Source organism: Aptenodytes patagonicus, chromosome 11, assembly GCF_965638725.1.
Source record: "Aptenodytes patagonicus chromosome 11, bAptPat1.pri.cur, whole genome shotgun sequence".
Lineage (NCBI taxonomy): Eukaryota > Metazoa > Chordata > Aves > Sphenisciformes > Spheniscidae > Aptenodytes > Aptenodytes patagonicus.
In genome coordinates, this window is record NC_134959.1 from 21,141,058 (window position 1) to 21,168,522 (window position 27,465).

General features: G+C 47.9%; 1 protein-coding gene and 1 long non-coding RNA gene across 4 annotated transcripts in view; one reads left to right on the top strand and one right to left on the bottom strand.

Moving 5' to 3' along the window:
* Positions 1 to 18,302, bottom strand: part of PHAF1 (phagophore assembly factor 1) — a 34,287-nt gene extending 15,985 nt beyond the window's left edge. Inside the window, exons 1-6 of one of the 3 annotated variants that reach the window (XM_076349378.1) lie at positions 18,248 to 18,302; positions 17,702 to 17,829; positions 12,687 to 12,769; positions 8,737 to 8,820; positions 3,963 to 4,006; positions 3,586 to 3,665 (exon numbers count right to left, since the gene is read on the bottom strand). In XM_076349378.1, coding sequence (XP_076205493.1) covers positions 3,586 to 3,665; positions 3,963 to 4,006; positions 8,737 to 8,820; positions 12,687 to 12,769; positions 17,702 to 17,765 — 355 coding nt within the window. In that variant the 5' untranslated portion in view covers positions 17,766 to 17,829; positions 18,248 to 18,302. Of the gene's footprint in view, positions 1 to 3,585; positions 3,666 to 3,962; positions 4,007 to 8,736; positions 8,821 to 12,686; positions 12,770 to 17,701; positions 17,862 to 18,150; positions 18,169 to 18,247 lie in introns of those variants that run through there. The other 2 variants (XM_076349379.1, XM_076349380.1) reach the window with 2 other exon arrangements.
* Positions 16,736 to 19,155, top strand: LOC143165721 (uncharacterized). The gene is made up of 3 exons (XR_012996307.1): positions 16,736 to 17,471; positions 17,574 to 17,706; positions 18,868 to 19,155. It is a non-coding gene; the product is annotated as an uncharacterized LOC143165721 (long non-coding RNA).
* Positions 19,156 to 27,465: the final 8,310 nt, after the last annotated feature.

The window sequence follows — 27,465 nt, forward strand, 5'->3', positions numbered from 1 at the left end:
CAGAAGCAAAAAACCAATAAAGAAACACTCCAGTAAGAGAAGCTGCTTTCTTCCACTTTACCAAAGGAAATTGGTTCAATATTCTCTTTTTTCTTACAATTTTATATTTAAGATGACATAGCATAGAGAGAAAATGCATATAAATTCCTGCCCCCTCCCCCCCCCCCCCCCCAAAGTGCCTTTCAAATGTTCAAGTTGAGAGACATGTCACAAGATATCTGGACAATGCCAGACCGCCCAGGATAGAAAAATAATAGTTGAGCAATAAGCATTAAGCTTTCAAAAGTCATCATTTGCCTTTTCTGCAGAATGTGCTGGTTAAGAGCATTTTCCCTGCTTGTCACTCAAAGGAAAACGTGTGGGGAGAGGGAAATGTTTTGATCTGCAGGAAAATTACACAAATCTCTCTCATGTGATAAATTATGATGCATCTTTTCCAAAGGCCACAGCCAGCTGGAGAAGCGTTTTTCCCCTAGTCATGCCAAGTGTGGTATCTGATTATATAAATCGCATCAGTTCCCATCCCCTGCAATGTTTGTTGATGTTTAGGCTTAAAGGGCAAGGAATGTTTCTATCCTTACGAAGTTCTCTCACGTCTCCCTCAAGACCATATGTCACAACCACACGACTGAACAAGGTAAGCCTTTTTAAAATTATTTTTAATTTATTTACTACATGGGTAGCCTGCAGAATAATTCCATTCAAAATTGCTGACAGAAGCAAGACGACTGCTTCTTTGCTGCTGCACTCTAGGTGAAGGAAGGGGAGAGAGTTTGCCTTCCAGGAAAGCAGCAGAGTGTGACCAGCTGGAAAACGTTTCTGTAGAGCAGGACGGGACAAAGCCACCAACACCAGCAAGCCTGCAGAACAGACACAGTCCTGATAAAAGCAGAGGCAGATCCAAAAGTATCGAGCACAAGACTTCTCTGGCACCCCAGGGGAATCTGGGCAACCTCTGAAGTCTGAGAGTTACAGAGCTAGAAGACAGGATCTCCCTCCATTCTTGCAAGGCCACTGTGGCAGGAGGGAAGGACTCTTTTTTCCTCCTACCTTACGACTTCAGTTCAATCTCACAGCCCTCATCCGTGCTGAATGGCACCTCGGCAAACAGCCACATCCACGAGGACTCAGAACAGGATGTGATTTCAACAGAACCACTGGCAAGAGCAAGCGCTCCCCAGCAGGAGGTCAGGTCAGAGCATCATGGAAACGTGGGATAAAATCTTGGCTTGGATGAAGCTATTGACCTCCAAAGTGGTCATATTTCAATCAGCCCCATGACAAAGATACTACAATGTTTCAAACTAACATTAGCCAAAAAGTAATGAAGCTGGTTGCAGTTTTCCTGATGACTCTTCTTTTGGTTTTGACAAAGCAGTGGTTTTAAAAAACTGCTCACTGAAGGTCGGTTTCAACACAAAACCGTTGCTAACCTTTTGAAGTACATTTTGAAGCTATCACTGTATCCTGCTGCAGGACAGTTCTGCTGCAACCACCTTGGGTTTAAGTGAAAGACAACATTACGTTTGAAATTCTAGTGGAGGTTAACACAGAGATAAACAACATACTTTTAAACTTAAAGGGCTTGCACTGGGGCTTTGGAGGAGTATTGGTACAGAGAAGAAAAGGGATGGTTATGTCATACTTTCATTCATGAAAACTGACATTTGGTACTTTGGTCACATTAAGAGGAAGGTTTCTCTTCCCACCTTTCTCTCCCCACCCCAGCTCAAATTTTTGTGGGACATGAAAACACCATCATCATCCCTCCCACATGCTGAAAACTATTCTGTTTTTTTGCCTTTTCTGTTTCAGAAAACACAAAGAAAAAAAGAGTTATCAAAAACTTGCATTGCATGATACGGTTCAAACTGTTTATGACAGGCAGCTTAATACAGAGCATTTACTTCTGCTAAGTAGGCTGTTAACGGAAGATACCAAATTTCCAGTGAGGAAACTGAGTAAGCAAATGCACTAGTGAAATGGTAATAGAGACCAACATTTTAATAAATACATTTTCATATCTACGTGTCGCTGGATGAAAGATGTTATGAAAAACTATCATCAGATGAAGCAAGTATGCAAGTTTTCTTAACTGAATATGACAGGCGCACAAGATCTGGCAAATTCAGCACGAGGACATGTGGTGCCAAGCTATGCTTTTAAGTGCTTGCTACAATTTCATGCAGTAATAAAACATGCTATTGGTATCATAAGCAATGCTTACAGCCGGATATTTATTTTTATGGTTCATAATATCACAGTTTTGCAAGCACTTCTCCTCTAAATATTTGCAAATAAACCACTGTCACAGAACAAGCTAAAATTATGAAGTCTTGTACATACTATTTCCATAATAGCTAACTATAGTTCTCAGAGTTTCTGCCTAAGAGGAAAATGTTACGATTATGACCAAAGTGAAATTTAAAAAGGCTGATTCTGGTCCTTGGAGTACCATGGCTAAAAATCCTCCAGGCTTCATTTACCTCAATCTGATATTCATCTACTACAGCAGGCTTTTATGCAATTATATTACTTCAGCCACATGACCCTCCACATTTAATAAATTCTGTTCTGTAGTGTGCAAGAGATTGTCTGCAGAGAACAGGGATAAAGACTGGATATGCAACTACCATCCATCACAAAGAACGCTAGCCTATTTGGGATCAGCCCGACTACTGCAAATGGACTGGGTTAAGCTAAAAATAGAACGTGATGCTCTAAAAAGGGTATCTTGCCTATATGGAGTTAATCTTCTTTCTTGTTATGCCAGTTTGTGGCTCCATTTCTTGAAGGTTCCTGAGCAGTTTAATTATAAGTATCCTCTTCAAAGTTTTACCACCGGCTTATTTTCATCACTTAACAAACCCCTGAAATACACTCTCTATTTTCATATGTAAGCAAGGAGCTCAAAGATAGTCTTTTTCCTGCTACAGAGGTGGCGAACAGCCAAGTAGCTGTGCAAGAGTCAGAGTGGGTTCAGCCAGGTTAATTACACTTGTCCCGGTTCTGGTCATGCTGCACGTAGGCTGGCTTCACACCTCCCCAGTGCTCCCAGTAACAGGAAGGAGGCGCAGGGAGACGCAAGCCAGTTACACACAGGATCAGACTTGATTCTGCCCTAGCAGGGGTATAAGCACATTCGCAGAACACGGAGCCTGAGCAATCAGTCCTGGCTGGCTCTGCACAGAAATCAGCTCAAATGTCTGTATATACCATGTCATGGTATACTTAATCCCTAAGGACACTTGAGAGCTGACCACGCGTAAGAATGTGTAAAAACAACAGCATCAACAACAAAGCTCACAGTTTTCTGGTACTGGCAGTTCAAAACAGATCATTAATGATATCTGAACACACCATTCTGCGCCAATGACTCTCTGCCTCGCTATTTCACTTAAAGAAAGTCACAGTTGAACTTACAGTACATTTTACATGATATCCCAGCTATAAGAATACGACCATTCTGGAACACAACTTCCGATCGTTTGACAACAGTGCCTACACATTTCTCTAGGCAGATTTCCTAAAAAGAAGTCTGTCAATCTAGGTGTGCTTCTGAGTCTCAGAAATACTTCGGCTTACCTCCTGGATGTGTTGCTCCAAATGACTGATCAATTTGTTCTATGGTTGGAGCAATTGCCTGAGAGTTAAAATGGACACCACTGAAAAAGAAAACAAAATGAACCTGTCTTAAGAATATTGAATGGATGCTACAAATGTTTACTAATGGCAATACCACATTTAAATTGGAAGAAGTCTCTAAGACTGAAGGAAGGAGTAACCTGGTAATTTAACCAAGTGCTGTGTTCAAGAAAGGATAATTATCTACATTCTTTTTTGACAGTTATTTTGTTTTTTTAACAAGAGTGATTGAAAAAATGAATTCAGGATCAAAAAAAAAGGTGAGAAACCAATCACTGTAATCAAGAAAAAATCACGGGAGGTCTTAAATCACTTACCAATATTTTAACTTCACCTTAGTCAAGTCATAAACTTCAATCACCTGAAACATGGGAAACAGAAACATTACCATACTTCACACATTTGCGAATCACTACAGCGGCAAATTCTCATCAAAAGGCAAGACTAGCTAGTGCTGCTCGCTCCCCTCCTTAACAGAACTCTGCTAGGATAAATCACATTGACAGAGACGAAACTCTGAAAACTGACTCAGGAACTGCGCATCTGAAACAAGTACTGAAGAACAACTACGGGTTCAGTACAGTACCTCCAGATCCCGTGTAAATCAGCACTGACCTGCAGCAAGTAGTCTTTTCACTAATACATCAGCATCTTGATTTCTGCAAAGATTACTCTTAAGCAAGCTCAAAGGAAAGTAATAGCAAAGGTCAGCAAATTAGGGAATCCTCTAATGAATGTCAAACAGTAGGCTGTTCCTCGGGTTGCTCTTATTACCCTGAAGAATACCTGTGCAGGGCAGTAAGTCCTAGCACTGACTGCACTGTTCTAACTTTCCAACTCCTTCTAAAGTAAGAGATGAACACAGCAAGGCTAGTTCTGATATTTATTAAATATTTTAGACCTTACTGAATATTCCAAGGAGCTCCCCTCCCTGCAGATAATATTAGGTATGGATCCTTTCTTCTGAATGCATTACTGCAAATGTGCGTCTGAGATTGATTTCATATGATTTTTATGTGACCGTTACTGGATCTTGAGGCTAGACTGGGCTTTAAGCAGACCATTTTTGGGGAGCAACCATGGCCAAACACAAGCTTCTTCCACCCTACATTATGTGTACCTGTGTCAGGAGGAAAAGGAAAATACGTAGAGCGCATCATAATTGCTGTAAAGAAAAGGTAAATCACTGGCAGATTTAGAGAGGACTCGCTCTTCAGCTAGAGAATAAAGCAGAATTCCCCAGGGAGCTTGCTGCCAAATGTGGCTTTAAAGCCTAAAAATATCACCAGCTAAGAAGGAAGTCTTGGTTTTGGGAGATGCCCGGCAAATAACCCTAAATAAAACAACTTGCAATGCTTAAACCACTATATAAAAACCTAAAAAAACCCAAACAAACAAACAAAAAAAATTCAACATTTAATGGTACGCTGTTGACTCAAAAAGTTGGAAGAGTTCTCTGAAGCACTTTGTTTGCTCGGGAAGCCCACACATTTCAGGATAAAAGTAACAAATGAACATTCTGGCAGAACCAACATGAAGAAGAGCAAACAAATTTTTCTTTTTAATAAATATACTTTGAATTAAGCTTCTTGGAAAAACCTGGTTATCCAGAGTATTTTAATTCAAATGCAGTTTGACATGTCCAGGTCTCTTTTACTGCACAGCTTGTTAATAACAAAGGCTACTTTTATGAAAAGCTAGGAATGATTTTACATTTTTTAGTGACCTCGCACATCATCTTTCCCCCCCAGAAAACATTTCTGAAAATAGAGAAAACCACCCCACACACAGATCTAGTTTTGCAGCAACTACCGGAGAGCATCGGGCACTCTCCTGAAGTGCTGCTGAAACACGCTGCAGTGGTGGAAGACAAAAGGACGAGTCGAACAACAAGGAGCAGTACATGAGGAATAGCACGTTGCACAAATGAGGTCCCAAGCGAGAGAAACACCCTGACAGCAGCCAACAGGCACCGATTTGCCACCGGCTCTCTTCCCACGATTCAGACAGATCTATTCACGTCAACATTTCTTTTTACTAACAGCAGAGGAAGAAACAAGCGCAACTTCGTAAAATGTAAAGGTAGTTAAAAGATCTCATAAAAGTCACAAAAGACATATTGAAGAACCACTGCAACAGGCCATAGCACCAGAAAAGGATTTTTTTTTTTTTAAACTACAGAAGCTACACTGACAAAAGGATTAACGTGAATCTGTCTGTGTGCAGAGGAACAAAAACCGAGAAGACCGAGGACTAGTCAGCGATGGGTTTACTACACAGCCAGAAGGCAGTTGGTTTAAATGAGTAAAACCTGATGTTTTGTCACACTCACTGTTTTGCTAATTACTACTGAGTAAGACTCAAAAACGTTCAGGTATCTACTAACCAGCAATAACAGACCAACGCTGGGAAGTCTAACTCTTTCTCCAGCTCAGAGTGAGCGCGTGCGAGAGACCTTGTTGCTAAAATTCATAGCAATGCTTTCAGAACCTGGTCCTGGATCTACTCTTTCACATTAGCTCACGTTAGTAACACCTCCTGCGGTGCTCTGGCTACTGAAGGTGAGTAGAGAGACTATGCAAAAGCCTTCCTCCCCTCCCTGAAAAAAGGGAGGAAACATTTTAGGAATATTGCTATGGCTTTATTCCTGCACCAGCTTCTTTGGGTCTGACAAGACTTTCCATTTTAGTAGCCTGCATTTCAATCTCTTTCACAACCAAATCTAATAGCAAGTGTGTATTGAAAAGAACCAACACCACACAAAGAAAAAAGGCATCCTGATTTTTCCAGTTTTGCTGCTGCTGAGCAACACTGAAAACAGAGTCATACCATCTTAAAAATAGGCATTATTTATTCTACACCTACACTATTCTTTAACAAGTCCTGTTGCTCACTTCTGAGCTGATCCCATAGAACTTCTTCTATAAAGCTTTCTGAACACAAGTATAAGTTTTCATAGCATTGTATGGATTTACACAGCTTTACTCTTCGTAGTTAAAACAAACAAACAAACGGTATCACTAGACCACTGAACCACGACATACCAGAAGAGACTGTTTTGGGGGGAGTTTTTTGGGTTTTGCTTTTTTTTTTTGAAACAAGCCTAAAAATACATACCAGCAGAGTTTGGTTTTTCTATTTTTTCTTTAAAACAAATTTTAAAACACATTGTGGAGAAAGGTGAGAAGAACAGCTCTTGCATAGTTCTTACAACACCGGGTGTTGAAATGACAAAGTCAGACCCTCAAAAACTGGAGATGAAGAGACATGGCATACACTAGTTACGGCACTTCAAAAACACTACAAGATTGTGACATTCCAGAAGACGTCAGTAAGCAAGCCATACACTTGAAGTGATTATGTCAGTTTTGAGTTCAGTCTCCTTAAGAATTAAATCTATTTTGGAAAGATTTCATACCGCAGGTGTAGCTTACACTGATAAAGATCCATCTGACAGAATTTTCAAGATACTCTCTTAAAAATTGTAAATTCACATACGCAATCTGAATAATTAAGTTCTAAATCTTGACAAAAATAAGAATCCCATTATTACAGAATAACTTCATGAACAGAAGCTACCATAAAGCAATTACAAACTGAAATCTGGCAAAAAAGTGCTGTTGTCCCCCATCTGAGCTCAATTTGAACTGAAAATTGTTCTTCAAAATGTGTATTTTTACAGTTAATATAAAAGAGATTTTGAAAAAGGAAAATACAAACGTACCATGGTGTTACAGGTTACTACTAGAGAAATAAGTACTTCCAACAACTACTAATTTGGGTTGGTATTCAACAGTTTTATATATACATTTAAAGTATATGAAGAGCTCAAGTTTTAGCTGACAGCACACCGCTACACTCTTACAGTCATTTTTGGGATAAAGCACTAGGCTGACATTTTGGAGAGTGACGTTTTGCTGCTCATTGGAGACATGAGTAAGGGGAACAAGGCTCCACCTACCACTGTTCCAAAGCTTGGAAGTATGGATGCGAGCACCATATTCCAGACTTACCTAAAGGGTAAGCATCCCATTTTTTAGCATCACATTTAACCCCACACTTCTGCTTTCAAATGTTAAATAGCACGGCAGTTAGAGCAGTACAGTCTCACCCAGTCAGCCAAATCAACACCTGGGCACTTTGTCACAGAGGAATTGATGCACACCAGGTGAGAACCACACTGACAATTGTTCAGCACAGCTGGGCCTGCCAAAAGGACCACCCTGAATAACTAAGAAGTTACATATAGATATTTTAAATGTTTCAGTTAAGAAAGCTTTTCAAAATTTTGTACTGATCAAGTCGTATCTCTACAGTCCCACAGTCGCCCATTTTGTATGGACGAAACATACCACTTTCATAACAGATCTGTTGCAAACGTAAATGCCATGGGAAGTTAGTGACCAGCCTGCCCTCTATTTTGCATCTTAACTACACAAAGCATCCTAGAGAGAGGCAGATCAACACTTGGTCACCTAAAAGCACAGAAGCAGAATTGCTGGGCTGAGGACTTTGATTGCAAGAATAGAAACTCATCCAGAACAAACTGAAGTCGGTGCAGGAGGCAGCTGCTCACAACAGACCTGAACGTGGCTTTCTGGGAGAAGTCATGCACTCGCAGCCACACAAGTACTCTGTGAACCTAACTCAACTGAAAACTAAGAATAGGAGGAAGCAAGTTTACCTTCAAAAATAAAATGGCAGCACAGATAAAGGAACAACCTGTGCAGAAAACAACACTGTCCGGTTTGCATTCACCGACGATCTGATTTCAGATCCTAGGCTTAGCTTTACTAATGGCCTTTCGCAGCTTCTGCTGCAACTTGAGACAAGATGGGCAAGTGAGACCACACTGGACCATCCTCCTCCTATGGCACTCTTACACTCCCCAGTACAATGCTGAAATGTCTTAATCCTATAAATGAAGGTTTAACCCCCAAACCAAACAAATGCAATTCATTATCACAAGAGAGCACTATATATGGCAAATTACACGTCTAAAAGAACCACAGACTTACGCTCTGTTAAGTGTCAATATATCCTAGGGTTTTGGTTTGCATTGTTTTGTTTGCAGGAAGGGTGTTTCATTACCTTAAGTCTCTGATTGAAAGCATCAAACAGCAGTTTGATTCCATCCTGAGTCAGGTTAAGGATGAGGTCATGGCTAAGAGGTGACTGTAAAACAGAAAAAGCTGTTAGGCTTTTAATTTCAAGGCTTCTTTGTTAAGATATATATCATCGTACAAGTATAAATTGGTTACTTTGGAAAAACAAAACTGCCTCAGAAAACAATCACTTGGTTCATCGAATAAGCATAATGAAAATACATTTGGCCAAACCTCTCAACCCCTTCAGTTTCCTTAAGAAAAGAAATAAAAGTGCCTGAATAAGATCGGCACCCTGCAAGCACTCCCAAAAGGGTAGCTGTCCGTTACTTTAAGTTGGGGCAGGGGGGAAACACCTTGAAAATTAACATTCCAAGTTTAGCATCAGAGACATCATGCAGGGACAGCCTGTTGCATTCTTGGCGCACAAAAATAATAGCCCATCTCACCAAGTCTCGCATCAGAACCAAGCATACATTTGACAAAAAGGTGGTGAGATGGCTTTCCACTTCAAAAATCAAGGAGTGTCAGTGTCTTTTTCAGGCCTCAGAAGGAAGGCTTCAGACTTATGTTGTGAATTTACGTTTCCTTAGTTACTGTGAATCATAACAACTAAAGGCTTAATTTGCAGTCTGCTGGAGTCAATAGGAGACATTCCACTGGCTTCACTGGTGTCTGTATAGGCTCTACGCCATCTCGGTCTGCTGCGACACTATGGAAGCTGCTCACTGCTGCACCGGTACAATCCACGCATACACAGGCAGCTGGCCCCAGTTCAGCTATTTGATCATGTACCATCCAAAGCGCGTTTGCTTCAAAAAGCTCTACCCTCCACAACTGTCTCCTCAGAGGAGAAAAAAGGCTGAACGACAGGCAGGCAGCAATATTCGTGCCCTAGAACTGCACCAAGCAGCTACGTAGCAAAAGACAGAATGGGGATGGGACATCTGGGGCATACACAGGCTTCTAATGCGGGCAGCCACAGCATACAGCCCTTTTTATGAATTAAGCGTAAGCTATCTTAAAACCTGTTACTCTCCCCTTTGCTCTACTGGGAGAAGGTCTATGTTTTGACTGTCAGAAGTCTAATTTTCATCCTAAATTTTCTCACCTCTTTATTCCCACATCAGCACTGTCTTCTAGCCTGGATACTTTTTGTGCGTTCTCACGTGCATCTCCCACCCCTTCCCAAACCATGTATTTAAGTAATCAGATCCTAGACTTCACATCGCTAGGTCAAGGCAAGCCACAGGGCTTTCAATCCCCCGTGATGCAGATTTCCCATTCCCCTTGATCACTCCAGTAGCTTTTCCTGACGCAGGTTCAGTTTGAGCTCATCTTTCTTGAACACCGGTGATCTGACATGTAAGCTGTCTTCTAAATGAAATCTTCACAGCACCTTGCACAATGGCATCAATACTTCACTACTGCTGGCAAACTTTGATGATACTGTGTAGAACTGCAGCAGCACTGCAATATAGCCATGAGCCTGAGATGAAAAGGTCTAATGCTGATCCTGACGGTCTTTTTCTAAATCCCTTATAAATCTAATTTAGAAAGGCTACAGATAGAACAAAAAAACATGTGTCATGTTGCATTTAAATATACCAGAGTTGTTCTGATATGGGATATGCCCTGCATTTCACTGCTTTCTAAGCAAAATTTTCATAAGGTTATTCCAAAATTAATGAGAGCATTACAAGTACTTTTGAGTGGGTGGAAAAAAAAACCCACAAACATCTGAGGAAAAGCTTGATAATTAGTACAGCAAATAGCTTCTGTTCTATGCTGGCATATTTTCTAATAGAAGAAAAGTTTCAAGGGCACAAACTTCGTTCATGTGACTTTTAATACACAAACTAGAACCTCAAGTATGAAAAATGATGCCAGGAAGCAACAGGAGAGTCCTTCCTGAAGGAAGCAACGCAGATGTGCAGTTATGCTGCTAATCTACACAAAGCTGCAGGAAGAACTGTTATCACTGAACAATCCCATCGATGCTAATCCAGAGGAAGAGGCTTAGGAAAACATACAAAGGCAATTAAGTACCCCACTTAAACCGACCAGAAAGGAGTTAAAGTTCTCTAGTCACAGAAAAGGGTTCATCAAGCTTTTTTGGCACAGTTTGGGCATCCCATTTATGTCAAGTTAAAAAGAGAGCTGTGGGCAGATCTAATTGCATTTAGTTGTCATATAAATTTTTGAAAGGAAATACTCGCTGCTGGAGTTCCAGGATCAGAATTCAGCGCTTTAGATGCAACAACTTTAAATAACATTTGATCACTATGCTCAAAGGCATTCTTTTAGAAACCAAAGAGGAAAGACATGGAGGCTGTTCAGGTATAGTTTAGCTAGATAAAAGTTGTGCGTGGCAAAGTTTATTTAAAGCTTTGAATCTTCTAAGAACTGCAGCAGCAGCTCTTCGTGCTTAGCTGCTCATGAAGTACACAATGTTCTGCACAAGGGTGAGGATATAGCCAGACAGTCAACTGCAGGCCCTGAGTGGCATGTGGAAAAAATTGCACTGAATCGGAATAATATACAGAAAAAAAAAGTCATCAGCAGCACAACTATACCACAAAGTTGAGAACTACTATTTTGTTGGACTATGCAGATGTTAAAAACATCTTTACATTTATTACAGTTTGGGGAGAAAACCCCTAACACACACACACCCCTCCCCCCCGAAATAGAATAAAAATTCTGTTTTCATGGTCAAACACAACGTAGCTTTCCAAGAGGTGTAAAAAGCCAAGCAGCAGTATAGCTTGCTTTCTAGTACTGGACCACTAATCCTTCTGTGATTCTACAAACCCGAGAGGAACGGGAATCTCATCATTTATCTAAACAAACCTAGAAATAATTCTGGAATGCATTGTGGTAAGAAAAACTAAAAAAACCTCCAAAGCATACAAAAAACAAGGAATGCGTTCACTGCCAGACGGATGCTCCCATGCATTAAGTACAAGGAGCTAGCTTTTCAATTTGCGATTCAGTCATCATAAAACCCATAAATCTACATAACATGAAACAAAAAAGGGTAATTCATTTAATTACATGAAATATGTATCCAGCAGTAAACACCAGAGTCGAGCTTGTTCCTTAGCCATTCAGCATTCACTGCGAATGCATGAGGCCTCAATCAGTATTTTGATGCAAACTGACGTTCTAGCAGACTTTACAGATCTTTGCATCAGGAAAAAGGCAATCTACAAAATATGAATATCACCTTCTGATTAACATGCGTTTCACATAATACACACTTGGAGAGTCACGATCCTCCTCTGTCCTATCTCCTCTTCCCTTCCACTTCTTTCAAAGTAAAGGTGGGTATATAACACATTTTATTTGATCTAGCAGAAAGGTTTCACTTCTAGTCCCCTTTTTGATGGAAGTCAAACGTATTAGGAACTTAATGCTTAATTACAAAGAACGATTAAAACATCTACAGCTGGTTTAAATTACTGCATCCACTTTCTGCAGGACAAAATTGCAGATCCAGAGAGAAAGCGTGGAAGCCTTTTCAGGGCGTTCATCACCACTGAACCAAACACAAAAGCGGAAAGTAATGAGGGATTCAGTACTTCAAAAATACTGCAACGCTTGACAATGATCATGTAAAAAACCCCTAGAAATTAAATTATCCAGCTAATTACAGAACATTTCCCTTCTTAAAGGAAAAACAATACTATGCCACCACCGCATATACAAAACTGATACCTGTTAAATCACTGCACTGTGCTGAGGATTTTTACACTTGACATGAAACTGTTATAAAAGCTACACCTCTGATGTGGTGGTAGTAATTCGATTTCAAGTAGCTCCACAATTCATACAATACGCATGTCAGCATGACACAGTATCGGTATACCCTCTAATGCCTTAATTTGGGGACACAATGAGGTGAACGACCCGGCCGGACCATGTACTACTCACCTGCTCACTGTAGAGAACCTGGACGTTTTTGATAATGCGACAGTGTTTCTGAAGAATTGCTACAGCCTGAGCCAACGGCATTCCTGTAAATAAAAACAGTTGCATTTCTTCAGTCCGGAGACCAGCTAACAGCGTTTCTTAACAGAAAGGTTACAGGTGAGGTAACAGAGCCGTCATCAGCAAACAGTACATTACAACAGAAAGGTATGCAATCAACAAATAAGCCTACTCGACTCATCGTATCAGCACAGGCCTGGGTTGTTTTGAAACAGAAAAGTCATTGTTTATCTACCAGTTTGTTAGGCATATATGAAAGAAAAGTATCTCTAGCCACAAAATTAAACAGCAAAGTTCAGGCAGAAAAAGCACAGATCCTTCTACAATCCGTGCACAAAATTTTCTGCTTTTTGGGGCCAACAATCCGATAACTGATAAAATAGCCTATACCAAACTCCAGTAGAGCTGGCTAGAGCACTCCTGTACACATTCATTAGGCTCCTGGACTGCATTTTATGGCATACCCTCTATCAAGCTTGATAAAGTACTGAGTTGTCCTACGAGAGAGATACAAATACCAAAACGGAGCAATGATTCTCCTTAGACCTAACAGGCCACATTAGCTGCTGATAGGGCTACAGCTGTGTCAAGGAAGGAACTTTATCTTCTCGGTTTACAGACAAGATAAACACACTAAACAATTTGGTTCGATTGAAGTAATACACTTAATAGTCATTCACCCTCTAAGACAATTTCAAGGGCTTTATTTTGTTGCCTTTTTTTTTTCCTTCAGTGTATATCTTATCTTTACAGCTATAAATTTTTCAGAGTGGAATGAAACAGCTGATTTTGCAGAAAGAATAGCGCCACACCATCTCACCCTTTATCACACTTAAAACCTTTGTTGCCTTTCCAAATGAAATGTGATCGTGTTCCTGGATTCAAAGCAGGCATTTATAAAGAGGGGTTATGAGCTCATAGTTGTGAAGTTTTATTTCCCTACTAATTGCTGCAAGTCAGTTTAGATTAGTTATCTGACATTTTATTTACATTCCTTGCCCTATTCTTCTCTATTTCTAGTTTTTAAACATGAAGAAAGTTGCCTTGATTAGGGAAAATTTACCACGGGACCTACACTTTTATTTAGGTAACAGTTCACGCATTCAAATTTTTAGTTACTAGCTACACCTCCCAAACTCAGACCGAACATCATGTTCCAAAGCACCTTTTAGACATTATCTACAGTACCAAAGCGAGAAAACTCCCTCTCTCTCTCCGTATCTATCCATCTCTCTCACACAGACGCCTAGATCACCATAGGTACTGCTATAACGTAATACTAGCATAACACTAAAAAAAAAAAAACCCCAAACCTTATTATTTTCACTAAACTACGTGCCTGTCACACCCATACATCGCAGCTTTTCTGCAATCATGAAGTCGAGTTTTGGCAAAACAGGCTTATAGATTAGAACTACAGTGATTCAATTTGTAAATACCATATACAACTGTTTCTGTGAAATTGGTTTTCACATTAGCCTGTAATCCTGGAAACTTTTTTTTTTCAACTAGAAATTATACACCAGAAGATGATACAAAAAAATCCAAAAGAAGTTATTATTTTAATAATGGTAATAAAATTAAAATGCACCGAGCCACACAATAAAGCAGCACTGTTTCCTATTATCTAGGAAATAGCAGTTGCCTTGTAGTCTAAGCAGCTGAGTTTTAAAGACACAGTTATTATGTATTAGATGATATTTTCAAAATGGAACAGAAACATAAAAACCAGCAGGAAGCTAAGGTCAAGATGCTGCTGTGAAAGTTTCACATTTCTTAACCTAGTAAAAGCTATGATTCCAAAAAAAGTAAAGACGATTTAAAAGTATAAAACCCATTTTCAAAGCCAGTATTTCTAGGAGACTTGCAGAGGTAAGACCATGAGCTCTTAAAAAAAAAGTAGTGACAAAGGCTCAAGCAAAGCCAGCGAACAAGCTGACAGGATCTACACGCCGATGGCAAGCGTCAGAAGTAGGTAAGGTTTCAGTAAAAAAAGCATGCGGTTAAAAAAAGTGCACACAAACATGAAGTTCAGTTTGTAGTCCGATGTAAACTGATGCAATCTTGGGTTGGTAAGTGTGCAAACAGATGGCTCATGTGACTCTTACTCAGAGCTTTCTCAAGCTGCGAGCAAATGGACATGGACCAATTTTGTTTGGTTTTCAGCAACTGAGAATCAAGCAGATTTTGCCACGCAGCTGCTTAGCAAAGCTACGATGAGCAACTTGGGTTCTGCGAACTGTTCTTGGAGAACTTAAAACACGCGTGGAGGAGCCAGTATCCTCCCTTTGCCTCCATTAGCAGAGAGCCAAAGGAGGAGTAAAGAAGCTGGGTTATTTTTCTCCACCCTTCTCACGCACAGACACAACACCCCCTTTTCCTCAACATTCGTCAGCCTTTGCAGTCAAAGAGGAAAACAAAGAATTCTTTTTTGCCTGCTCACCAGTCAGGGGGAGCGGGCAAGCAAGCATGGTTTCCAGCACATCAGACAGTCAACCAAACTGAGCCATGGCAAATAACGCCCACAAAGATCAGCGCTAGGACTCTCCTATCACAAACTTTTCCCTTTTCTAAATGCTGGAGCGATACAAGCGACACAAGACGCTCCTCTCACATATGCTGGTCGTGAACAACATAGCTTGAAGCGTTAGTCTATGCTAAGACTGTGTGTCTCAAAGGGGAGGGGGGTAAAGGAGCAAATAAAGATTAAAAGAGAATACGAGAAAATCCAAGAGAAGATGAATTGTAACACATTAAATAAAGAGAAGTGAAACTTAGTAAGAAAAGAAAGTATAAAAAGCAAGAGAAATGCAAGTATGCCTTAGAAATTATACATCTCAAACGCTAATAATACAGCTATAGGCACTACAGAATAAGTATTTAATTGTTCTCCTTTAAAACGGCAGGAATGCCGCCCGAGAGCTGCAGCGACACAGGTATCTAATTGAATGCAAAACTCAGCCTCGGTTAAATTTTTTATGCTCTGGTCACATAGTGAGTCAACACTGGAGCCAGAAACAGAATCCAAAAACTCATGTAAAAAATTTTCCTGGCATTTCCCCTCAGTCATCTCCATTGTGGGCACACTACTGGAAGCCAGAGTCAGCAGCGGTTCAGGAATACTGCCATTAGTTCTGCTAAGAGCAGATCTAAACAAACGATGAGTAGAATACCGCTGGCAGCGAGAATCCCATTTACACTGGCGCTTCCAACCCGGCTACCACTAACACAGCTGAACCAGCTTTATCAGCGGGGACAGCTCTCATGCAACATCGCTAGCGCAGGACAAAGTTAAGTATCTTAATACCTCGTCAGCCTCCTGCTCTGTACCAGCAGGTCATGCTAATTATATATTAGACACATCACGTGGTGGCTATGTTTACTCCAAGCATTACAGCTGAGTTTCCTCCCTCTCACATCTATGCATGTGTGTGTGTGTACACACAGACAGAGACACTGTATAATTTTAACCATGAGACTGCATTAACGGGCTTCTTTGGGGGTTCTTGGGAAAATGAAAATCTTTTTCTCTCTTCCCTTTTTTTGTTTTTATAAGGAGAACGGCGGGAAGCCGGTACTACGTATTTATGAAGGTTGTCAGGGTATATAGTTCGAGATTGCATTTCTTTTCAGGTAATACAGGCACTAGAGGGTCGTGGAAGGTCACGCAGAGCTGAGAGAGCACGGTAACATGTTAGCGGCACAAGGAGATCACCGACATTTCAAAGGGTGGGACCTGAGGTACTATAATTAGCCTCCAAAAGTCATTCTAACACTCCCTGTAACCATCAAGTTGTGCTTGACTCTGAAGTCACAGCAGCATGAACAGCCCTTTGTGTTTGATGGGTTTCACACAAACAACTCCACGTCACAGCACCACCCCTCTGGTGCGACCCAAGTTCATGGAAGCTGTGTAACAGTGTTTTTACGGAACAGTCTGTCCCCCTGCTGCCACAGGTGACAACAGCAGCAGCAGCGTAACTCAAGTTCTGGCAGATACAGACGGCTGCCACGCAGAGCCCTGTTTACATTAGCCGAGCTACTACCACCATTAACTGTGCTTTAGACAGAGCAACAGCGAAGATGGAAAACTCTGAGAGACAGAGTCCAACGCTGGTATCTCAAACAATCACTTGAAAAACGCGACAGCTACGGTATTTTCTGACAGTTTTAAGGACCACCAGCATCTGCCTGAAAACACAGGTCATCTGAAGAATCCATACCATCTGAGTTTCAACTGTACATTTAAGTGCCCTAGGCTGAGCGCCAGCCAAATTTCCATCAGCTGGGGGAAAGTTCTTTCTCATCGCAGTAAAGAGAGCAACGGCTGGTAAGGAAGGACCTCTCAGAGAGATGGAAAAGTAAGAATCATTGGAGGAAGAAATACTTGTTATCTAACCCTGAGAAAACCTCTCAAAAGCTCACTTTCTCCACTACAATGTCGCAACCCAGCAACGACACAAAGAAATTATGAAACTCAGCTCATATTTATGAAAGGTTTGCACAGAAAAGCACAGTATTTATGCTAAGTATTAGCGCACAGTTGAAGATGCTAGTATCACCTGACATATTCAGGTGACAATCAGCGCATCCGTGCCTCCTCTTTTAGGAGTTATTTAAAAAAAATCACTGGCCTAAGGCAGCGAGGCAAGACAAAACAAGGCAGACAAGTAGCAGAAAGCATACAAGCGGATAAACAAAGCACAACTCGGCGCGCAGAAGCTAAAGGTGAGACTATATGTTACAAGGGAATCCGTAAAGCTCGTACTTTAGTATTTTTAGCGACAGAGAAAGGTGAGCTTTGACTCTCTCTCCCTTTCACTCCTGCAGCTCCCCGAAAGCCTTGGGAAAAACCTCACGAGCGCCGGATCGCGAGCGGACGCGAATCACCCCGCTCATGCCCACGGGGCCCCGGGGCAGCCAGGCGAGCTGCTGGGGGCACCCCCCCCCACACTTACCCAAGGTGAACTCCCATTGCTCGTTCCCCAGAGACCGCTCGGGCACCACCTCCAGATCTAGCATTGGCTCAGGTAGCGCGGAGGCCGCGGGCTGGCACGGCAGGTCACCCGGTCGCGGCGCCGGACCTCTGCGGGAAGCACAGGAGGGAAGCTCGCAGCCTGCGTCCCGGCCCCCCCCCGCCGCCCCCAGCCCCCCCCGGGGGGCAGCGCTGAGTCGCAGCGGAGCCCCCCCCCGAGCCGGGCTGAGGCGGGGGGAGCCCGGGCACCGTCACCACAGCGAACAGCTCGCCCCCCGCCGCCTCACGGCCCCGCTGCCTGCGCCCGCCCTGCCCGGGCCGGGCCGGGCCGGGCCGGCCACCGAGCGCGGGCAGCCGCTGCCCTGCCTGCCCGCCCGCCCGCCCCCCCGGGAGAAGGGGAGCCGCCGCCTCCGCCGCTCGGCCCGGACGTACCGACGGCGGCCCCCGCCCGGCGGGGGAGGGGAGCGAGGGGGGGGGTGGGGGGTGGGTTACAACCCCCTCCCCCCCGCGCTGCGGGGCTGCGACTCACCTCACTTGCGGCTGCTGAAAAAGTGCTTTGCAGCTGTCGTCAGGCGAGCCCGCGCGCGGGGCGGGGCGGAGGGCGGGGGCGGGGCCGGCGGAGGTGCGGCTCGCTCCCCCCCCCTCCCCCCTCCCCCCTCCCCCCCCCCCCCCCCCCGACCGCGGGGGAGAGGGGAAGGCGTCGGCCTGGCGAGGGGGAGCCCGCGGGTTCGAGTCCCGCCGCGGGAGCCTCGGGGCCGCCCCGGGGGTGGCGGGTGCGGCCCCGCGGCCACCCCCTGTCCCCGTCTCCAGCCGAACGCCAGCCCCACCACGCAAGCCCGAATTACGCCGTGTCCCAGCCCGCGCAGTGAGCTCAGGACCGAGGGGGGGGGAAAGGCAAACCCGAACCAACCCGGTCGCATCCAGTTTTCCCGGCTGACAGGCCAGGGTGGGGGACAGAGGCGCGCGGGAAGGACTCGAGGAGAAATTAGTCAGTGGCACGAGCAAAGTTGCCGGAACAGGCTCAGGAATGACTCAGCGTGGAAGAAAGTCCTAACGAGGCCATTGGCTTTGCGACGTTACTTGGGAAAACAGGGAGATCGCCACCCGGGGGGCTGCGGTAGCCAAATCCTGAGCTTTTTTTCCCTAAAGGAGTCCGACCGTTCCCCTGGGGTGGTGGTCACCGTACGTGAACCTGCTTTGCTCAGACCCAGAAGACCCCGGGTGCAAGCAGCTGGCATCCACGCAAGGCATGAGGATAACGGAGCTCTCCCGAGACGCTGAGATGCTGCCACCCTCCCAAGGCCGCCACCGCCTTGGACACCCCACGTCAGACCATCACCCATTTTTACAGCAGGAATTTGATCCAAGGTGAAAGGCACCAGATCAAGCATTGCCCAACATAAGCAGGGAATTAAAAATAAACATGATGAAAACCAAGGGTACGGGCTCGTGCCAGCCTCACGCGAAGCGGCGCGTCCACTGGAGTAGGGCTGCACAAGTGAGGGAAAAACCAAGAGGGTCCAGAGGGTTTGGAAGCGGCTGTAATTCCTTCTGCCGGCAGGTCGAGGCTCCAGGAGGGGCAGGGGGTGGGGAGAGATGCATTTTTTTCCACATTTATTTGAGGGTGGTAGCAGAAAACCCTCTCCTCGGGCGATACCCATCTCCCGTCCCCTCTCCTCGGCTGCATCCCTCGGGGCGGGGATGCTCCGTCCCGGCTTGACCCCACCACCCGCATGCTGCCCACGCGCCCCGTCCCACGTGCCCACCATGTCCCAGCGGAGGTCCGCAGCAGGCCAGCACCATCGCACAGAATATCCATCACACAGAATATCCCCCAGTGGGGCGGAAAATACCATTTAAGAAAACCCTTCATGCAGCTAACCACGGAAGTTTGAGTTGCTCATATTAAAAAAAAAAAAAAAAAAAAAGAGAGAAAAACAGAATTCCTGCTAGGTTTTCCGCTGCAGCAGCCTCGCGTTCGCGTCAGGCGCTCCGTGTGCTCCTTGTGCCCCCAGCAACATACAGTCTTCGTAAAGCCCAGAGCGAGCCAGCCTGCTCCGGAGGCCCTGGCTCTTGGGTGGCAAAGCGGTAATTTGCCTTTCCCGCCCGCCTGAGCTGATGCCTGCCGGTGAGCTGCCTGCTGCACCGACGCGGCCTTTGCACGGCAAAGCCTCGCGCTTTGCTGTCTAAAACCCAAGGTACGCAGGCTGTGCACGCACCACTTCCACGCCAGCTGCAAAGAAAAGGTGTCCATTATAGTTTCAAACAGCTCTTTTAACCACCAGTGTATATAAATACCAACAGGCGTAGTCACACCTCTTCTTCCATGGGCAGACCAAGCCACCGCTGGCAGAGGGAATCGAAGCATCAAAAAAACCCCAAGCCCCAGTCACATTTGGGAGCAGGACCTCGGCCAGGCTCGTTTCTCAGCATCTGTCTTCAGGTCACAGAGCTGTCAAAGCAGGCCAGATTTTAACGTATACGGCGTGGAGCGCGCCCCGGGGAAATCAGCTTTCCCTTGAAGTCAGCTGCATGTTGCTCTATTTATTATTCATGCCTCGATTACTTTTTTGTTGTTTTCAATCTAAGCACGGCGACATCTAAATATGCGGAAAAGCGCAGAGGTGCTGCCAATTTTTCCCCTCCCTTTCTGCCCTCTGACACGTCTTTATTGGCTTAAAAAGAGAAATCAGCCCATCCTCTCCCAGGAGCACGGGCTGATCCTTCGTCGCGAGCCACCCGCGGCGCTCCGACTCGCCATATATATATGGTAACATCCATAAGGAACGTACTTGAGAGAAGAAATACCTAGCTAGAAATCTTGTGTACCCCATTTATTTAATGGGGCATGAAGGACACCCCAGCACCCACTTTTAACCGGGCGCAGGACACACGCGGCCCTCGGGTAGGGATGCTGGATGGAAAGCAGGTGGATGCAGATCGGCTGGGCTTTGCAGAAACTCTTCTCCTAACTACTCCCGTGTTGGGCGATGCCCTTTGAATGCCCAGCGCTGCAAACTGGGGAATGCAACAGGCTAGGTTTTCATTTAACAAAACTCAGTATCCTTTGAAAAAGAATATTGAAAGTACGAGCTGAATTCCCCGCGTAGGTTTGGAGATTAGAAAGCAAGGAGAAGGAGAAAGAAGGCCAAATACAACTGGGGAAAAAAATAAATCCTGAGATAATTGATTTCTGGATGCACCTCTACCCTGCCATCCATTTCCACACGTCACCCCAAACCCTAACCGAAGGCAGAGGAAGGCTCGGTGCTGCCGAGGCCGGTGCCTGAGCCACCGCCACCTCCCGGCCCCGCCGCGCTGGGGCTTTGCTCTTTAAAATAATAACCAGTGTATTGACAGGGAGCTCTCATCCAGGGAGCATGCCAGCCCCTTCTACGTCTCTGAGCTTAAAATACACCCCTTAAATAACTGGGAGGGCAGAGCAAAGCTGCCCGGGGGGCAGGCGAGGACAGCGGCACCGGACACCAGACGTGCTGGGTGTTTTCTGGCCAGCCTGCGCGACTGCAGTGATTCCCGCAGGGTGAGGAGGTCGGTCCCCGGGCGCAGGCACGGAGCGGCAGTAAATCCCAGCTGGCTGAAAATCCCGCCGCAGCATCCTGAAGGAGAGCAAGCTCCGGCACAGCTGGAGACAGAGCACCTCCCCGTCTCCGTGCACACCACCGAGCCCCGGCTCTCTGCTTCCCCCGGCGCAGGAAAGCACCCCCCCCCCCCATGCACCTAAGGCATCCTCCCTGGATTCCCAGAAGGGGCTGGTTTCTTTTCAGACCACAGCTCTCGTTCCACCGGCCAAGACGAGTAAAGAAAAGGAAAAAAAAAAAAATCCCAAGTCCCTAGAAGGCAGAAAACTCACCCAAGGCTTCGTTTGCATAGGTGGCGGCTGCACCGCCAAAGGCAAGCAGCTTGGAGGTTGCTTTCGAGCCCCTTGCCCCGACGGCAGCGGGGAGGGAGTGGTTTGCACAGGGGACCATCAGCTCTGCAGAGAGGCTGGAGACCCACCTGGGTCACCTCCATCTCCTCTGGGCACATCCCTCCCCTGGCCTTCTCCCTGCCTGGAGAAGCCGTCCTGGGCAGAGATCCAGCTGCAAGGTGGGGTTGGGTTTGGGGTTTTTTTTTGCACAGCTAAGACAGTGGTTATAAAAAAATCCCGGCTCCCCCAGCACCAATTCTGCTCCTCACGCGGCCAGCACCAGCGAGCTGCCCGGGGACACGGGGATGTTTTTCCCTTTGGACACCTCTGGGCTGCGGGTCGCGTTCAGGGGCCGGGAGCAGCCGGTGTCTGCGGGGGTGCCAGGGACGGAGCTGCCCCGCGTGTCCCCGCCGTGGACCGGGCGCTTTCCCTGGCCGGGGCTGGCGAAGGTCGGGAGCGGAGACTGATTTGGGCAACTGAAACCAAACACCCCAAGAGTGACCGGAGGAGCCCTCCCGTGCTCCCCTGGTGACACCAGCCGGGATACCATTTTCAAAGCAGGTTGGGCAAAGCACCATCATTTTGGCAGCGGCTCAGCACAGGTAAAAATTAAATTAAAAAAAAAAAAAAATTATTATTTTCGCTCTCCAGATTATGGAGCAATTCTTGGAAAACAGGCAAATCCGGTCCCAGGGCTCAGGAAGCAATGCACGGCTGTCTGAAAATTATAATCACTATTTTTTTTAAAGACTAGCTCAGTTGTTAATGTTTCAGACCAAAGGAACGGCAACGGGCGCATCCATCGGAGGCGATCCACGTTCCCTGCTACCAAAGGCTTGCGATACCATCACATTTTGGGGTGGGATCGGCAGCTGTGGGGAATTACTGGGTTTTTACTTGACTTTCTTAAATTCCACACGTCTGTGGGAAAGACGTTAGCAGAGAAGAGCTGGGCTTTGCAATCCAGCCGGTCAAAGGAAAGGGGAAAAAATGCAAAAGCTACCAGGAGGGACCAAAAACGCACCAGGCCTTGCAGGGCGCGGGGCCGCAGCCGTGCGTGGGGAAAAGCGCTGGCGGCTCACGGTGAAGGCGAGCTGCCCTCTCCCGATGAGAGTTAACAGCGACGCAAAGCGTGTCTGTAAGGAAATCTGCCCTGTGGCTGCCCAGAAAAATGCGCTGGAAACAGACCCCAAACTTGGCAGCGCTGTTTCGGTTGGGGGAAAGGTATTTGCTGTAAAGCTCTGAAGTTGCTCTTATTTTTTTGGAGTTGCATTTCCTGCTAAAAAGCTTTGGGTTTGCAGTCAGAAATGTTTCCAAATAGTGTTTGCAGCTCCTCCGGCTGCAGAGCAAGGGGGGCTTTGTTTGTGCTCCTGGGGGAAGCGTTGAGACTCTCCGGGGGGGATTTATCCCAACTCTCCGGGGGAGTTTATCCACCTCTTTGAGAGGATTTATCCCACAGCCAAGAGCTTTGGGTGCCCTGGGTCCCATCCAGGTGGGCAGCACCCACGGACCCAGCTCGGGCAGAGCGATGCTGCACCCTGCGCCGCATCAGTGCCGGGGTGGGCAGGGGCTGGCAGCGCCGAGCCTGGCCCTTCCCAGGGGAGACCCCTGGCTCCATTTTCCCTGGCTCAGCGCTTCTCCCCTCCTTGCCTGCACTAAACACGCCCCGCTGGGATGTTTTCAATCACCCAGAAACCCGCTGGAGCGGCGGCCAAGGTTAACGCGGGCAGAATGTGCAGCGTCAGCACCCGGCCGGGGTGCCAGGAGCTGCCCCGCTGCTCTGCCTGCGGATGCTGCAGCCAAGGGGTGGCGGGGCAGAAAGTGCCTTTTTTCAACGGGCCGGTTACCTGCACACGCGAAGTCTCCCGCGTGTCGTGAGCCTCATCCAGAAACCCTCCGTGGGCTGGGGCTTGCACGCTCCGGGGAAAACATCCTCCTCCCTGCCGGCCCCAGCATATGCTGGGCTTGCGGCCACGCAGCCCATCAAGAATAAAGATTTTTGAGATGATTCTGCGCTTGGCCAGGGGAAGGAAGGTGATGTGCGCCCAGCACGGGCTGGAGGGCACGGCGAGGCTTTGGCACATGCTTTGCTCAATCAGGACCACGGTGGCCACCGGCATCACTTCCCACATCCCAGATTTGGGCGCCTGGCAGCTACAAACCTCCCCTGCATTTTTGTACCCTGCTTGGTGTCTAGAGATGGGCAAAAATGGGAGGCTCCCAGCGCTCACCCAAAGATGCCAAGACGTTATGTTAAACACCGACCGAGAAGAAGAGCAGCCGGCACGGCCCCTGCCCCTTGCAGGGCATTTCACAGGGCTGGGGCAAGGGCAGGGGCCGGGGAGGAGGGCTGGATGGACGAGGACGAGGTGTTTCCAAGAAGGAAAGGGAGCAGCAGTAAAAGCTGGGGCAGGAGGGGCTGTTAACCGCACGGCAGCAGATCCTCCGCATCGCCCGAGCGCGGCGGCAGCGCTCCCGCGTTATGTGCGTTGAGCAGAACTCGGCCCCTCCAGATATATTTTAAAAGCTCTGATTCATGCAGGGCTAGATCTAAATTGGCTTCGGCTTCATTAGAAACAGATGCGCTGGCTTCTCTCTCCTTCTCAGGGCGGTTTAGCCTGGGAGATGCTGCCAGGCCTGGGCAGGGTGCGAAGTCCAGCTCCCCGCGGTGCCGGCGCTGCCGGGCAGGGAGCCGGAGGCGCGGCGGGGCGAGGGGCAGCCGGCGGAGGTGAGGGTGGTTCGACCCTTCCCGGATCTGTCAGCGCGGAGCCGCCGGCGTCGGCAGCTGGCGCAAGGGGAGCCTCCTCCCAGGGAGCGGGCAGCCGCTGCGTCCCTCCTTCGGCTGCTGCCGAGCGAGGCGCTTGGGGTTTTTAAATGCGCGTCAAGAACTCGTGGGAAAAGTCACCCTGGGGCAGAGCACGGGGTTTCTTAAAAAAAATAAAATAAAAAAAAAATGAAAGCACAGGTTTTATTAAAAAAAGTGAAGGGTGGGTTTCTATAGAATCCCACACAACCCTTATCCCAAGGGCTTACGGAGCCGGGAGTGCTGCGCGGGTGGCAGGGCTTTCACTCGGGCTGCGTTTCACCTCCAGAGACATTTCCAAAAGGGATGTTTGAGCTTCAGAGCAGACGACAAGGAAGGCCCACGGGGCAAAGCCGTGGGGCAAAGCGCATGAAGAGGGGGCAGAGGGGACAAGCCCCCCCCCCCCAGCCTGCTCCAGCCCTGGCGCTCGGGGTTTCATCATTTAACGGGACATGAAGTCAGAGCAGCAGGTTTGGGTGACGGAGCCCCCCTCTGAGCCCCTGCGGATCTCTGGCTGCCCGGTTTGTCGCTGACTTCTGGCAAGCGAGCAGCGCGGGGGGTGACTTGAATCTTACTCACAGGCTGCAACGGAGAAAACAAACAAGAGATGCTCACTAAGCCTTGCTCCCAGCTCCCAGCCCCCTTTGCAGCCTGTTCATTTCACAGCGGGAAATTACTTGGTCCGACGCACGCATCGCTGGAAATTCTTCCCTGCGGCCGAGCTTCGTTAAATGCCGTTTGAGAGCAACCCTGGTCCCCGTAGCGCCGGGTTTCGGGCAACAGCACGTGAAACTGCCCGGGTGCTCGCTCAGGCCGGCGGCGGCCGTGTTCCCCATAGCCACAGCTACGTTTCTGTCCCATTTTCGTTTTTTTCAGAGCTGTGGGACACCAGCCAAGTGCCCTGCAGGCCTTTGGGGAGCCAGGAGGAGCACGTGCATCCACCCTACGCTGTCGCTGGTGCTGCTAGCAGGGACTTCGCTGTGCAGATCCCCCACCGCCAGCCCAGCCCCGGCAAGAAAGGGCCTTGCACCCAAAGGATCAGTTTTGCACCCAAACCAACATCCATGCCTCCTGCCGCTGTCTCGTGGCATCCAGCCCACAAGGCAGAAAGCTGAAAAACACTGAAAATCTGCTCTGCAGGGCGCTGAGCTCCCCCCCGCGTCTGCCACAGAGCCACACCGCCGGCCTCCCGTGCAAACCCTCCACCTCTGTTGACCGGTGCGTCACCATCACCAATATTTTCTTTGGAGCAAGAAATTGTTTCAGAGAGGTAGGGGGGCCAGATCCCACGCCACGTGCCGGGGGGCGAACACAGCACACACCGAGCGGGAAACGTCTGCCGGTTGCTGCTCTGTTAAAGCCACCAGCCTGAGCAACGGGGCTACAGCACTAAAACGCGGGGCAGCACGTTAAAAGGGTGGCAGATCATCAATAGAGTAAGGAGGACAGCTTTTCAAAGGGCCCGCTATCTGTCACAATTAAAAGTCTGTTATGAACTCAGCAGAGCAGAGCACGAGCTGAGTTTGCTGGCAAGAGAAGAGGTCCCGCTATGGCCGGCGGCTCCTGGCTGCCGTGTGCCACGCCGGAGAGCCGCAAGGGATGGCCGGCACCCCTCCCTGGCCAGATGCGACCAGCCGGAGCGAGGTCCCTCTCGCAGACCCCGCTTTTCTGCTCCACTCCTGTTCCCTTTCCAGCCGTCTCTCAGGCTCCTGGACCGCAGGGTCTCACTTTCCAGTTTATTCCCGCTTTTCCTCTGGTCCCACTTTGCAGCGCGGTGCCCCGTGGCCCTGCTAGCACGTCCTGCCCTGGATGCAGAAGCAGAGGGTAAGATGCTGGCGGGTTTGGAGGACGCGGTGACTAAGGCACCTTGGTGGGGTTGGTGGTTTCGGAGAGTCACGCGCCCCGTGGGCCCACCAACACCAGGTCCCGGCGGTCATACCCTGCAGAGCAGAACCGAAAGCAGAACCAAAAAGAGGATCTGTCCTCTCCTCTGTGTGGGAGCATCTGCCGAGCGGCTCCAGGCCGGGGCCGTCACTGCTGGGAAGGGGCTCAGGGGGTTCTCAGCGGCAGCAGCAGCTCTGGCCCAAGCAGAAGGCAAGTTCTGGGCAGCTCAGGAGCAGTCTGTGCATGCAACGCTGCCTGTCCCTCCCTTCCCTCCTCACACTGGCTCCCAATCCTCAAACGCAGCCGGAGCAAAGGACCTGGAGCTGCAGCACGGCCAGCCTGCGTGTGGGCTGAGCATCCCCAAATATCCTCCTCCCCTTCTGGGCCGAGGCAGCGGCAGCACAGACTCCTGGCTCCAGGGATGGGCTACCCAGGTGGCTGCAGGCTGGCAGCAAGGCACAGGCGGCAGCCGGAGGCTCTGGGGTGTTGGGGAAGGCCATTGAGGAGCAGGATGGTGCCGGGAAGGGGATCGCAGCACCCCACCTCTGGGGCAGGTGTCCCACTGCAGCGCTGCCCCGGAGCAGGGGCCACTGGGGAGAACGGGCTGGGGTGCTGCAAAGCACAGGGCTGCTCGGCTCTCGGTGGGGCAGGAGTGGACCTGGTGCTCTTTCTGGGTAGGTGACATGTCATTGCGGGAAGCGAGATGCTCAGCAGCCTTCCCGGCTCGGAGGTGATGGTCAGACTGGTGTTTCTGGCTGGAGCCGCCCATTTCTTAAGAGTCATCTGGTAAGAGTTGTTCCCCCCATGGCGTTGTTTGCAATCTAGCAGCAAACTTGTGCTCCCCCCCCACCAACCTCTCTGCTCTCCTCCAAGCTTAGAGCTCCCGGGGTTTCACCAGGACGTCGCTCCCCCCCTGTGCAGCTCCGTGCGCTCAGAAACGGGGGTTGCAGAGAAATAGCTTGCCGTGGGAGAGGACTGCTGCTGCGGCAGCTGAGATGCAGACCGAGGCCCTTGTTCAGGGGCAGTTTCAACATCAAGATGGGCAGGATTTTACAAGAGGCATCAGCACATACTGCAGAAGAAAGCACGATGCACAGAAGAGAAACCCGCAGCCATACATCAAGCTGTGACC